We start from the raw sequence: 12587 nt of genomic DNA, 5'->3' as shown, positions 1-12587 counted from the left end.
TAGCTCACAATAACATTGATAACTTTATCATTTTAGTTGAGGGCTTTCATTGAACTGTGCACATCAAATGAATTTTACTGCCCGAAAATAATGAACTGAAAATCAAAAAATGGCATTTTTCTGAGTCGCCTTATGTTCTTGTAATGTAAGGAAATCGAAAAGCATACACATGATAAAATCAGAACCTTACAATAGAGGTTAACAGGAGTGTCATTCATTTTTAAAAGGGAAGACTGAATGTTCGGAGCAATGAAAAAATTGACTGACTATTTATACTTGGATATAAATATACTTTCTGGTGACAGACAATCCAAGTAGCCCAGACATACAGTGCACAAAGAGGTCAATTACCTCAGGAGGACAGAAAAGTTGTGACGTAACACTTCTGGGTGCTACCCCCACTCTAACTTCCCCAGCAGTCTCAGCTCCATTTGTTCCTCTCTCTCCAGGCACACCCTCATATTCCCACGTGGATGGTCAGCCCTCATATTCTCCCTCACTCCATTGCCCTCTCACATTTATACCTCACAGTCACAAATGCTTTCCTTCCCTCCTCTCCGCACAAGCCACTTTTGCCACTTAACTCTCCTTGCAGGCTGGGAGAGCACACAACTTTGTGGAATTGCAGATACCTGGCTGAGGTTAGCAGGGGTTGGTGGGGAGGTTGCGCTGAAGTGATAAAAACAACTTGACAGCCATTGGCAATGCACACCCAGCTGGTCCACGAAGAAGGAGATCTTGCTCAGGAGGCTGAAAACGTCAGTGATGACCTGCAATCAGCTTCCAGAGCCGTTAATGCTTACATTTTGGGGGGAATTTTCCTTCTAAGCTGTGTGGCCACATGGCAAGCTGCAAGACTCCACACAGGTCACGTACATCAGCTTTATTTTAAATTACTGTGAAGTAAAGCCAAGGAAAAGGAATTTATAGGGGTTGCACACTTACATCATCTGTGGATTTAAAAAGAATTAGAGCCAACATTGGTTGAGAGAGCTGATCCACTGCCTGTCCACCCTGTGATAGGTGGGGGAGGGGGGGAGGGGGGGGGGGTGCAGCGGGTCTCATCTCCTTACAGCTACATCTCTGGGTTCATCTCTGTCCTGTCGAGCTGCTGACAAGATACTACTGACATGTGTTACACCACCTGCTGACTTTCATCAGAGGTGCAAGGTAGAGCTGTATAAGTTGCTCCCAAGCTGTGGTGAAGGCTGGGTTGAAGACTGGCAGCAGGGAAGTCCAAGGCAGATGAACTGACTTCCAGTAAGTTACTAAAAGCACACACGCAGGCTGGTGCTTATAACACTTCTCCGATGAGTTGTCCATGGTTGGTGTTTTTCAGTTTTGCTTCTCAAAGCCTTCCCATCCTTTCACTTTCACTAAGGAGCACAGTCCATGTACACTTACTGGATGTTAAAGCCAGATTGGTCAGTTAAGACAGCAGTTAAGGGCCTATTGTGCCTGACAATTGGTTACCAGACAGCTCCTTGCTTATCTGCAAACCAACCTGAGTAAACCTGAAAGTGACTGGGGTATGTTTGGATCCTGTTCTAACATCATCTTAGGGTATTTACCTTCTCACGTGCACTCCTCTTGCCTGCTAAAATTCTCCCTGTGTGCAACTGTTCAGAGAGGATCCAGTTTTACTGAAATAGATCTTACAACTGTCCTCATTATGTATGCTTGGCTGAGAGCCCCGGGATATAAAAGGATTATCTTAGTAGGGGCTCTGTTTTAACAACTGGAGAGAACTGTTGACTTTGCCAGATTTAAATTTGTAAGTGGTTATAAGCTGATATTTCTGTGATCTCTTTTGTCAATGTTTCAATGTTTATTGACATTAATTTTAAGAGATGTGAAGTGTTTGAAGCCTCTATTATTGACACATTTAATGGTTTATCTGGTTGAGACAGGAGGTGAGTTACTCGCCGCAGAATTTCTGACCTCTGACCTGCTCATGATGTTGTTAATATACAGCTTATTGATTCCATACAACGTTTATACTGAGCAAATGGGCATGGAAATGTCAAGAGTTGGCATTGGAGGTCTGACAGGCCACGGGGAAAGTGGGTGGGGAGCATGGGTTGGCATGGAGAGAATGGCATGGCATGGGGAGTGAGGGTGTGTGTGTGATGGGGCATGGGAAGTGAGGGTGAGAGGGCCTAATAGCCTTTAATACAACTGGAACAAAGTCCCAGATAATCAAGGTAGGCCTTCTAACAAGCCCATCTCGTTAGTCAGCTGCCTCATGGTCACCTAGACTTTGATTCGGGAATTGGCGAGCCTGACTGTCACATCCCGCTCCACGCACACACTCCACACGCACGCACATGCAAACACAGCTATGTCCCGGAGTGGAAATGGTGCCATTTGAAGGGTTCTCTACCATGGTAGCTCTGGCGATTCAAGAAACCTCCTGACTTGAGTTACCCAACCTTGGGAGTGAAAATCCAGGCTTATGTGAAGGTGTGCATAAATATTTGTATGCATCATAACATGAGTACATAAATACTCATGTACATCTTCATATGCAGGTATTTTTAATTAAGTACCTACAGATGTGCATATATATTTTCATGAATATCCCTGCATCACAGTGTGAACATATGCACTAATTTTGCTTGTGTGTGTACAAGTGAAAGTGTAAATGTTTGTCTCTCTCTGCTGTTATATCCAGCACCTGGTAACAGTTAGTGTGATTTTTAATGAATCTTAAGCACACTGAGCTGGAACAAGCGTTCTGTAAGTATATTGGGTCCTTTGTATTCTCTAAAGTGAGAGTTAGTCTAATGATTTCTTGAGTAAAATCCAAGCATCTGGTTACAATCATATTATAGACTGTTTTTATCTATTTGTGTAAAGGGAGGTTGCAGAGCAACAGCATGATAACTGATTATTGTGTGAAAAACGGTAGCATTACTGCCTGATTGAGACCTTGATAGAATGTTTAGCTGGTAAATAAATGTGTCAGGAATGGGTGTATGTTGCTGAAAAAGTAACAACAGCCAACAGATAGTGAGTAAAAGAAATCAACGGAAACAGTATTTTCTGGTGTGTTACAATTATACTGGTAACCAGATTAACTGGCAGAGGTATGGAAGTTTCAAACTGTAGTTCACCTATAGGCGAACGTATAGCTTTGAATATGAATCAATATATTCACACTTGGTATGTCATCAAAATTATATAATTTCTGAAATAAGTCATGGAATAAGTTATATTAAGGGCACGATCTAAATGAAATATTTCCAAATGACGGATTTTGCTTTGAGTTCCCCAACGTCATCTGACCACACTTGGTCACTTTTTTGGACACGGGAGGGGTGGAGGATGGTGTTTCTTCCTGGTCAAGCCCACACTTTGAATTATTTACAGCGGGGCGGCACAGTGGCGCAGTGGTTGGCACTGCTGTCTTACTACGCTGAGGATCCAGGCTCGATCCCGGCCCCGTGTCACGGTCCATGTGGAGTTTGCATATTGTCTGACCCCCACAATCCAAAAGATGTGCAGGGTAGGTGGAGGCCATGCTAAATTGCCCCTTCATTGGAAAAAAAATAAAATCAAATAATTATTTTCATCACTGAAGAGCTGAACTTGCTGGCCAGACCGGCTCCTCTGAGATCAGGCCGCCATTTTGAAAGGATGCCTCGATCTCTGTGGGTCCCCAACACCCCTCACACATGGGAAATGTCACCTCCCCACACATATGGGCATTACCCCAGACACGCCCAAGTGAGGACACTATAAGTTGTCCCTGGGGCCTTCCCTCTTCAGGTCCCGCCATACCTCCTTACAGGTCCAGCCCTTCCAGGATCCCCACCTGTCATCCTCCCACAGGCCCCTTCTCATCTTCCCTGAACCCCCCCCCCCCACCTTCATACACGCTCCCCTCTACCTGCCTTTTATGGGCATAGCCCCTCCCGGGCTCTGGCCCTTTGCAGGGACACCTTTGCACTGCCACCCTGACAGTGCTCCTGCCAACGTGTCCACATTCCAGGAGGTGGGCGAGGGGGCCACCCTGCCCTATCCCGGACCACCCAGTGACCTCCGATGATCTCGGAGAACCTGCGAGTGCCGTCTCACCTGGTCCACATTTGTGTGGATCAGTACTAAGCGGCACCGGGCTGGGGACACTTCAGGAGGCCAATAGATGCCAGGTAGATCTCGTGAGACATACTGGCTGCCAGGATGCCCACGGCAGGCTTCACCCACCATCAAACAGCCACGTCGCACCCCTGTTCGAGTGCAACATGGCCGGTAGATCTTGCCCTACATAAATGAGGGAGGCAAAGTAAATACATAGTAAATTTGTACCTGTTCACTATCTAAACAATCACTGCACCACCCTCCACAGTCAAAGCAACATTTGCAAATCTCCTTTCAACTTGTGTCATAAAGTACTACAAGCTGATATTCACATACATTCTTGTGGTGCAGTGGTCACATTCCTACCTCTCGGCCAAAAGCTCCATGTTCAAGCCACACATCAGTACTTGATGGCTATGGAAGGTGCACTCATACCTTGTCCATGTAGCTCGATGATCAGCCTGGAAATCCTTTCAGTACACCTGATGGCAGGTGGTAAGTGTGTCAGCCATACTGTTGAAAACCAAGGCAAACTGCGGCAGTTCTTTGCCAGCATAATCATAGGCCAATCCAATAGAAGTTCATGGCCGGCAATGTCTTCTTGGGGCATTATACCTAAGAGAGGAGGAGGACATTCCTGCTATTTACTCAAGTGACCTGAGCCCATGAGCTGCTTTAAGTCATGTGAAGGTTGACATTGTTAAATCATTCCAATATGTTGGTGGGCTATTAGAAAGAGCAAAAATTATTGAAATTATACAGTAGGATTATCAACATCAGAAAAGACAGATTAATCTTTGAGGCACAGATCCTTCCTCAAAATAACAATGGATCAATGTGAAAAATCAGGTTTTTGAGCACGAGTGAATTGTTGGGATGAGGTTGTGAGAGTCTTGATTGGAGGAATACTGTTACTTTGATGTTTTTTAAAAATATATTTTTATTCCTCCTTTTTCACATATTTTCTCCCAAATTTGCACCCACCAACAATAAACAATACGCATTAACGAATATAATGTCAATCCCCATATGAACAACAACAATCCCATCCCCCCACCAAACCCCAAACTGCCCGCATGTTAACATAAACAAATAACAAAAAGGAATCAGGAATCACACATAGTCACCATTAACACATACAGTTCCCCCTTCCCCAAACCCCCCCTCCCCCCACTAATGTTCGATGTTATCCAATTCTTGAAAGTGCATAATGAATAACGCCCATGGATTGTAGAACCCCTCCATCCTTCCCCTCAGTTCAAACTTAATCTTCTCAAGAGTCAGGAATTCCAATAGGTCCCTCCGCCATGCCAGGGCACAGGGTGGAGAGGCTGCCCTCCAACCCATCAGGATCCGCCTTTGGGTGATCAACGAGGTGAAGGCACCCATTTCCAACCCCGGCTGGTCCGACACCCCGACTATGGCCTCCCGAGGGCCCGGGTCCAGTTTCACGTGCACCTAAAAACCTCCGTCCAGTAATCCTCCAGCTTTGGACAGGACCAAAGCATATAAATGAGATTTGCGGAACCCCCCCCCCCCCCCCCACCCGCAACGTTCACACACATCTTCTACCCCCTCAAAGAGCCAGCTCATCCTCTCCCTCATGAGGTGTGCTCTGTATACTACCTTCAGCTGTATCAGCCCCAACCTCGCGCACGAGGTGGAGGCATTCACTCCCCGGAGCACCTCACACCAGACCCCCTTCTCTATAACCTCTCCCAACTCTTCCTCCCACTTTGCTTTGATCCCTTCCAGTGGTGCCTTCTCCTCTTCCAAAATAGCTCCGTAAACCGCTGACACTACCCTCTTCTCCAGTCCCCCTGTTGTCAGTACCTCATCCAGCAATATGGAGGCCGGCTCCACCGGGAAGCTCTGTATCTCCTTCCTGGCAAAATCTCGAACCTCCCACTGCTCCAACCCATACTTCACTCCCAGTTCCTTCAATCCTGCAAACTGACCCCCAAGAAACATATATTTTAGTGTCTTAATCCTCTTCTTCCATCCAAAAATTTCCGTCCCACTTTCCTGGCTCAGATCTGTGGTTTCCCCCGAATCAACATTTTCCTTGATCTTGCCCCCAACCCGCAGTGTTGACGAAATTCCCTCCAAATTCTCAATGAAGCTATTATTACCGGACTCCCTGAGTATTTCCCCCAGGCCGTTGGGAGCGGTGCTGTTGCTAGCGCCTTCAATCCAGACCCCCTGCACAAACTCTCCTCCATTCTGACCCACTGGAATCAATCCCTCTGTCCCAGCTCCGCACCTTATCCACATTCGCCGCCCAGTAATAATACAAGAGGTTCAGAAGACCCAAACCCCCTGCCTGCCTTCCCCTCTGTAGCAGCACCTTTCTAACTCTGGCCACTTTCCCTCCCCATATGAACGAGGTAATCATTCCTTCAATCTCTCTTAAAAATGCCTTTGGCAGGAAAATCGGCAGGCATTGGAAAATAAACAGAAATCGCGGCAACACGTTCATTTTACCCGCCTGATTACTTTGATGTTTTGAGTTGAAATTGCATTTTTTAAAAGCCAGTCACCATTTGGAGGTTGCCATCTTCTGGTGGCTGTTAGCACAATAAAGTGATCAATTGTTTACCTTATTCCATTAGAAGCATCCAAAATATGGGTAGTTATCTTTTTAATTTTTGCAAATACATTATTATTTTCTTATATCTCCCCTTTACCCCAATTAATCCCAGGTTGCATATAATGAATGAGTCTCCTAACAATTGCAATAGGCTCCCAGTTGTTTAGAAACATGAATTTGCGATGCGCTGAACCCAATAACACCCGAATCCACCACAGAGGTATTTTACTTTCTTTCTGGAAAGGGGAGTGAAGGGTCCCATTTTACACTGTACAAGAAAGAACATTATGGAATCACGGGGTAAATTGTCAATTGCTCGGGATTTGTTCACTGGAAGTGAAAATTGGCTGGTTTCGATAAGACCCAGCCCATCCACATGCCAATTGTCCTCTCGGGCAGTGAGTTTAAAAACAATCATATCAACTTCAGCAGAGGAGACCACTCATCCTGTCAGCTTTTTGCTGGGGCTATCTCTCAAGTCCCATTTACTTCCATCAATATTTTAACATCTTAAGCTCCTAAATAGCTTGAATTATGTCTTCAGAAGCCAGTAGTGTAATAGGCATTGGCATACTAGAGTTATACAGAAGGTCACTTTTATAAACGCATGTTTTGATATTCCTCAACCCATGGAAAATGTAAGGATATATATAAATATATATATATTTATAGATAGATATATATATAGGACAGAAAATGTCCTTCAACCTCCCCCTTTCTGGTTTTTTTACTCATTTTCAATTCATTCCTCTTTATTGGTTTATTAATCAGTGGAAGTAACTTTCACTTTTTACTTTATTAAATCCTGTGAGATCTTTGTAAAATCTCCAACACATTCCACCTTCATTATTTTTGCACAGTTTTCTTTTGTTATAAATCTTTCACCATAACTATATTCTGCCTTTGATATCACCCCATTAAATCTAGTTTGTGCCTTTTCCTTGGCTCCTACGTCTTTCTATAACAGGAGATCTCAAATTGCACACAATTCTCCAAATGTGACTCCAGCAAGTCATTGCCCCCTCACTGTTTTTGTATTCAGACCATGACGCATAAAAACTGGTGTCCCCCTTGTCCTATCTTTTCCACCTATTATCACCGGGTTTTTAAAGGACTCTGTGTCTGTACCCCAACATTTCTTAGTTCCTTCAATTAGTCAGAAGGTTACCATTTAATTTGTATTTCCTTTCTTTTTCCCTAAAAATAATCTCCATCACTTTTAATTGTACTTGCCACATATTTGCCCACTCTCATAAACCATTTTTCCTGCAGTCTGCTGCATTCTTTCTTAATTCATCATGTTCTCTAATGTGGTGTCATCAGCAAATGTTAGCCCTTCTGCACCCTTGGCCAAATATTTATTGTATATGGACAATCATCTGGTTAAACGTTTATGTATGTTGACAAGAGAGGCCTCAACAATGATCGTTGTGACATTCCACTAGCTATACTTTGCCAAATGATAAATGTTCATTTACTCCTCTACTCTACCTTCTATCCATTAATCATTTCTCTATCCATGCTGCCACTTTATCTTAATCCCATCTTTGCAAGAAGTTTCTCATGTGGCAATTAATCAAATGCTTTGTAAGATTCCAGATATAGTGCATCTATTTCCTTCCCCTTGGTGTACCTCAGTAATCTCCCCTGTGAAGCAGCTAAGTGATAGAAGTAGGATTGAAAGCCAAACAATTTTTTAAAAGGAGGCCGTTACCTCACAAAACCTTCAGTCATAAACAGCCTTTTTGAACCCCTGGGTAATTATTTGATTGAGCATGATCATTTACACTGGTTCTTGCGCCAGTAACAATCAGACTCCCATTTTAAGTACTGAGGTGAAAGATCAATCATGCCACATTCTTCTCATCCTTCAGAATCAATGGAAGACACAGTGAGGAGGACAAAGCCCCTGTGACGAGTCAGAAAACTCATGAACTGGATGAAGATGAAGAAGAGGAAGAGGTGGAACTGGAAGAAGAGGAAGGAGGGTGTAACTTGCTGAGAAAGCCGGTGAATGATCCAATTGCTTTTAAACTCGATGGAGGAAACCAAGATGGAATTGAATATGATGAACTGAGAAAGCCAGAGCAGAACAGCAAGGACTCTCCCAGCAGGTTAGTACTTGGTGCGAGTGGCACCTGGTGTCTAACGGCACTCCAATTAATCCTTCAACATCCATTAATATGTCCTATTGAAGATTGATTTTTTTTTTAAGGTAGTTCCCAGGCTGTTCATTCTGGGCACGAGGCCGATTGCAGGGACTGGTCATGTAACAGTTCACTACTTAAGTTGCACACAGCAGAAACACAAACCATGCTCTAAAGATAGCGCAGTTAAATATTTTACAAACCTTTTGCTTTTTTTACTGCCTGAGGAAAACACAAACCTTTGTTCACCGGTCCGTTGGACTGCAGGGAAAATATTAAACAATTGTGTGAGGTACTGGAGCTCATTTTGGCTCATGTTAAACATTTCTAATAGCCTGGTCCAAAGTTATTCTGAGAAATTGGGGGGGGGGGGGAATTTTAAACTAGCCCTTTTGGTATGAATCTGGCTTGATATAATCTGCCAGTGATAAAATGAAAGTCGTCCTAGTCCCAGAGGTCCATAGACTTCTCTCCCCTTTGAGTCAGAGAGCTGACTGGTGGTGATTAACCTGAGGGCCGCCATATCCTAGGCCTGGGGCAAGGTTGGGAAGGTAACCTCATGGTAACCTCAGCCTGTATGGAAATCGAACCTGCACTGTTGGCGTCTCTCCACATCACAAACCAGCTAACTGACCCCTAATGCAGAGCAGAAGGTGGGCTCAAACTTACCCCTTTCACACCTGATGAATTAGGCTAAAGTTAGCCTGCAAACAAAAACAGAAAATATTGGATATCTCAGCACTCCTGACAGAATCTGTGGAGAGAGAACAGAGCTAACGTTTCAAGTCTGGATGACTCTTTGTCAAAGCCCTTTTAAACCCTGTCATTGCAACTACAAAACTGCGGCTGGATGCAGTATGCAGTTTTGTAGATGCGACTGAAGGAATCTCTATTCTCCACATAATTAACTTTTAATATTTGGACGAGTTTTGGCAAGCAGCTTGTTACGGTAGAAAATTAAAAATACAATGATTGGAGTAATATGACTTGCTATTAGTTGCTTATACATGTTGAGCAACCAATTCATTTCTCTTTCAAGTTATAAGCAAGAGGATGTGAGACTTCAAACCAAGAGTAGCCTTTCCGCCCTGGAACACATCCGGCACTTCACAGACAGCCTCAACACAAGGAAAGCCGAGGGGAATCAGTTCAGTGAGGCCCATCTGACCACGTACAGCACTACCCACCTGTCTGAAGACCTGAAGCAGCCCTTATATAGGAAATCCAAGTCACAGGTGAGGCTCAAGGAGTTGAATTCACCTTCGGTGGCGCCAGTCAGTGGACATGGCAGGCATACTGAATGAAGTGCATCAGGTGCCATTCCCCAGGTGAATCCGGTAGAGGGGCCCGAGTTCCCAGCATTGTCCACTGCAGGCTTATTGGGCCTCTGATTTTAATGCAAATTAGATGCTGTCCAGTTGCACAGCTCTCATTTGGAATGAGTGCAAATGATCGGGTGAACAAAGATTTGCCTGATGACCTTTTCACACCTATTCTATATCTCTACATTCATTCACTGAAATGTTCAGTAAGCTGTTCAACTGAAAGTACGGAATACATCCTCCTCCTATTCTGAACGTGTTGTACAGATGGCAGGAATCCTCAGATATTTCCCTCAAAGAGGGCAGTTTTGACTATGTGCTGACAGAGAAGTCAACAGGGTCAGATATTCCTGCCAAAATTTGATGCTGTCCTCACTTGATTGTCGACCGACTGTATTTCTCCTAGGATTTGTCACAGTTGGCAATCAGCAGCAAGAACTTGAATTGATTCATTTTTTTTTCCCCAATTGCTAACCAAGGCACGCCCAACACTGGTGGTGTCCCAACCCAGACCAAGATCAGCACAGACCACAGGTCAAACATAAGACCTTCCTAGTCTGGATGGCACATCTCTCCGCTGGATAAACTAATTGAGGAAGCTAATAGGCCTAACGGGGTTTCCCATTTTGAAACCCACAGGCACCTAAGAAACCTGTACTATAAACTGCCGCTCAAAACTATATTTAAAAAACCGCTACTGTTCATCGAATTCTAAAGCAGAGCCCACTGAATAGTTTTCAATTATTGAAATCCAATCCTGCCACCATTTCCCTGTTACCCTGCCTACACATTGAAATATAATCAAAAGCTAAAAAACCGTAACCCTTGGATCAATTCTTTGTGAAGCGCCTTGGGACATTTTATTACATTAACGGCCCTATATGAATGCAAGCAGTTATTGTTGTTATTGATGCTCTCGTGAAAAATTTGGTGTGGAGGGGGCACACAGGAAAGATAAGAAAATTAAAATAAACAATGGTCATCAATCAATAAAGTTTACTTGAAATGCGTACAATACCCATTCCAATAAATGTTATCTTCCTGACTTGCATCCCTTTTCTTCCCTTCTCTTGACAGGCATACGCCATGATGCTCTCTTTGTCCGACAAAGAATCTATCCATTCCGCATCTCACAATGCCCCCAACATGTGGCACAGCATGCCAAGAGCAGCAACAGAGCCAAGCACTCTCCAGTCTATGAGCCATGTATGACACTTTGCAATAATCGAATGGGACCAAGTCCAGCGTCGTACATAGGATGACATTTTCTGTTTCTTTTATTTTTACCCTTTCCTTTGTGTCTATTTATAGAGAGAGACTCCTGAGCAGAACGCCTTAGAAATCTGCTGGGTCACCCCAATCGGAATTTTGTGACCTTAAACTGACAGTTTAAAAAAAAAAATGAAATTGTATTTATTCTCCTAGTATTTTGTTTTGCACAGCGAAGGCAGCTGCGTTGTTGTGAGGATCAATGCGACACAGAGTAGTTCGATTAGGAACTGAGAGCTCACGCCTCAGCGGCACGAGAGAGCGTCTTCCATTGTACTCACTGGGAGAGGGTTTGACCATTTTCAATGTATCCTAGCACTCGATTTATTGAAAACAAAATCATTTGTATAAAATTCGTTTGATGGGGGGGGGGGAGGAGGGGAGATTGGGTGACATTAGCTCTTCCTGTATAAATTGCTATTTGCATTATTTTTTTGTGTTCTTTTAAGCACAAATCCATTCCTTTTTTTTGTTGTTGTTGTATAATTAAAACAATTCAAAGTTCACTTCAGAAGATCCCGGATCCATACTGAAAACCAGCAATCTGCTTCCACAAATTGATGATTCCCACCCACCCCCCACTCCCCCCCACCCCATGCAAATTTTTGAAATTAACTTTAATTTTAGACAATCATTTTTTTAATGACTTTTTATTAAAAGTATGTGTAGCACTGTGCTATTTATTTGTCTGTTTAACAATCTCGCACTGTTCAGTCTACACACAAACACACACACGGAGGTGCTTTACGTCACCGGTGGAGATCTATGATTCTGAGTCTGGGTTAGGGAGGGGAGGGGATGGTGTGGGGTTGGGAAGGGAGGGGGGGGAAGGCAAATGGATATACGCGAGTGCCAAATAGTGTTGTAAAAAAAATACAAAAAAAATTCAATCTTATGCGTTTTAATGAATCTGCCTAATGAATAGACTTTACTTAGTTTGTTTTGTTTAATACAATGAGCTGATTCGATTGTATAAGCAGTTATGATCCTTCATTACAAGCATGATTCTTCTAATTAGACCTATACCTAATATTTTAAGCTGTTTGTCTGCTTGTGTGGTGTTTTGTTCCAGTAATCCTATTCAGTGGCAGCAATTAAGGTATAAATGTGCCAAACTTATGTTTTAAACGAAAAACAAAAAAAAAATTACAGATTGTATTTCTTTTATCCCGCCAG

At 43.5% G+C, this 12587-nt stretch overlaps 1 protein-coding gene across 8 annotated transcripts in view; it reads left to right on the top strand.

Annotated features, from left to right (window-relative positions):
* Window positions 1-11544, top strand: part of mecom (MDS1 and EVI1 complex locus) — a 915302-nt gene extending 903758 nt beyond the window's left edge. For 7 of the 8 annotated variants that reach the window (XM_038816085.1, XM_038816081.1, XM_038816080.1 and 4 more), the window contains 3 exons: window positions 8548-8787; window positions 9860-10055; window positions 11220-11544. In XM_038816085.1, coding sequence (XP_038672013.1) covers window positions 8548-8787; window positions 9860-10055; window positions 11220-11354 — 571 coding nt within the window. In that variant the 3' untranslated portion in view covers window positions 11355-11544. The remainder of the gene's footprint in view (window positions 1-8547; window positions 8788-9859; window positions 10056-11219) is intronic. The other variant, XM_038816082.1, reaches the window with a different exon arrangement.
* Window positions 11545-12587: the final 1043 nt, after the last annotated feature.

This window comes from Scyliorhinus canicula, chromosome 13 (genome assembly GCF_902713615.1).
Source record: "Scyliorhinus canicula chromosome 13, sScyCan1.1, whole genome shotgun sequence".
Classification (NCBI taxonomy): Eukaryota; Metazoa; Chordata; class Chondrichthyes; order Carcharhiniformes; family Scyliorhinidae; genus Scyliorhinus; species Scyliorhinus canicula.
This window is presented reverse-complemented; position numbering and strand designations above follow the sequence as displayed.